We start from the raw sequence: 1,984 nt of genomic DNA, 5'->3' as shown, positions 1-1,984 counted from the left end.
CACACACACTCACACACACACACACTCTCTCACACACACACACACGCCTACACACACACTCTTCACTCTTATAAAACACTGCAAATAATCCTATCTTAATCAGTATTTTTTTTTTGTAGTAAAATGCATCTAAACATCCCTAAAAAGGATGTTAATGTTTGTCAAGTCTCAAGTTCATTTCTGTTGTGCTTTATACAACACAGATTGTTTCAAAGCAGCTTTGCATTAATAAACAGGAAAGTAACTATGTTAATGTTGTAAAATTAATCAAGTATGAAACCAGTTCAGATCAATTCAATGTGAATTCAGCTCTAAGTAAGATAATGGTGTCATTTATTCAGCTCAATTTAGTATGTTGTTTTAATTAATTTCAAGGTTGCCAAAGTTAATGAAGAAATTAGTTTAATTTTGCTATAAGCAGATATACAGAAGACAACTGTATCATTATTCAGAGATTAAGTTATTGTTTCAATAATTTAACAACACATTTGCATGTTCCTATCTGGGTTATTAAAGTTAACTGAAACTAAAACTGTTGTAAACCATTAACAATTATTTTCGTTGCTGTTAAATTAAAAACGCAACATTGCAACATTTTTTAAATGTTATTTAAACTTGATGTACTAAAATAACTCAAACTAAAATAAAAATTAAATACTGTACAGACACATATAAAAAACCTTCAAACAAATTACTAAAATGAAATTGCTGAAATTTTAATAAAAATGAAAATGAAAACTGAAAATATAGAAATAAAAAATATTCAAAATATTATTAAAAACCATAATAGAATCTAAATTAAACTAAAATTCATACTGAGTCATATTTGCATGTAAATGATTTGTTATTAAATTATTTATTTTATTTCTACATTTCTATGATTAATTAACGATCAGGGAAATTCTGATGTATGATAATAATTTGTTTATTTTATTACATTTTTATCATATAAATATCAAAATATCTTAAATTATTTTCTTACCTGTATACCCTATAAGCAAATGTATGTTTTCATTTAAGCATAAAACTATAAAAATATTCAGAGGTTTATGTTTAAAATAAGAAAATAAATACCAGATGTTCTGTTCATAACATGTATTTTGTTTTTTTTATAGCTTACACAGAAGGAGACCCTGGTTTCATTTTTTGACAATCGCACTTGGACGAAGCAAGGAATGACGGAAGACTTTAATTATGACAGTCACTCGGCCGCCTGGAAACATCCGCAGGCTAACGTCTTCGTGATCCTCGTCATCTTCATCATTATGAAGGTAAATAAACACACATTGTTTGGCTTTGATTGTTTGGTTTAAAAGGCTGGTGTTCTGTGGAAACTTCCTGAACTCTTTTTTGCATTTATTGACACCACAGTAATAATACATGAGCTCATTAACATATGCCTGCCCACATTTGCATATCAACACCTGTCCGGTATTTACCGCTTCACCCAGCCTGATGAATGACGAACCAAACCCAGCTTTTTAAGTCACTGGCTGAGGAAAATAGTGTGTGTGAAAACCTTTTTAGAGAACAGAATAGGGATCATTTGAATTGGGTACAGAAGCTTGGGTAGGACAGTCATTTTTATAAGAGCCACCCTACCTAGCCAAAATGCAGTTTTTAAATGATGATTTAATTTATTAAGGGAAAAAAGCTGTCCGAACCTACCTGGCCCTACGTGAAAAAAATAATTGCCCCCTCCTGTTAAATCATGAAAGAACTGTGATTAAGCACATTATTTTAGAAAGCTGAGTTCAATTTCACTAGCCACACCTAGACCTGATTACTTCCAGACCTGTTGAATCTAGAAATCACTTAAATAGTGATGCTTAAAGAGCATCTAAAGAAATTCAAGAACAGATGAGAAACAGAATAGTTGACATGTATCAGTCTGGAAAGGGTTATGAAGCCATTTCTAAAGCTTTGGGACTCCAGCGAACCACAGTGAGAGCCATTATTCACAAATGGCAAAAACATGGAACAG

The 1,984-nt window shown here is 31.3% G+C and overlaps 1 protein-coding gene across 1 annotated transcript in view; it reads left to right on the top strand.

Moving 5' to 3' along the window:
- Positions 1-1,984, top strand: part of LOC107692265 (chloride channel protein 2-like) — a gene marked incomplete at its 5' end in the record, with an annotated part of 28,856 nt that overhangs the window by 7,570 nt on the left and 19,302 nt on the right. Inside the window, one exon of the mRNA XM_016491227.1 lies at positions 1,116-1,271. Coding sequence (XP_016346713.1) covers positions 1,116-1,271 — 156 coding nt within the window. The remainder of the gene's footprint in view (positions 1-1,115; positions 1,272-1,984) is intronic.

The sequence above is a fragment of the Sinocyclocheilus anshuiensis genome, unplaced genomic scaffold, assembly GCF_001515605.1.
Source record: "Sinocyclocheilus anshuiensis isolate Anshui unplaced genomic scaffold, SAMN03320099.WGS_v1.1 scaffold402, whole genome shotgun sequence".
Classification (NCBI taxonomy): Eukaryota; Metazoa; Chordata; class Actinopteri; order Cypriniformes; family Cyprinidae; genus Sinocyclocheilus; species Sinocyclocheilus anshuiensis.
Note: the sequence above shows the minus strand (reverse complement) of the source record. Positions and strands in the feature narration are given on the sequence as shown.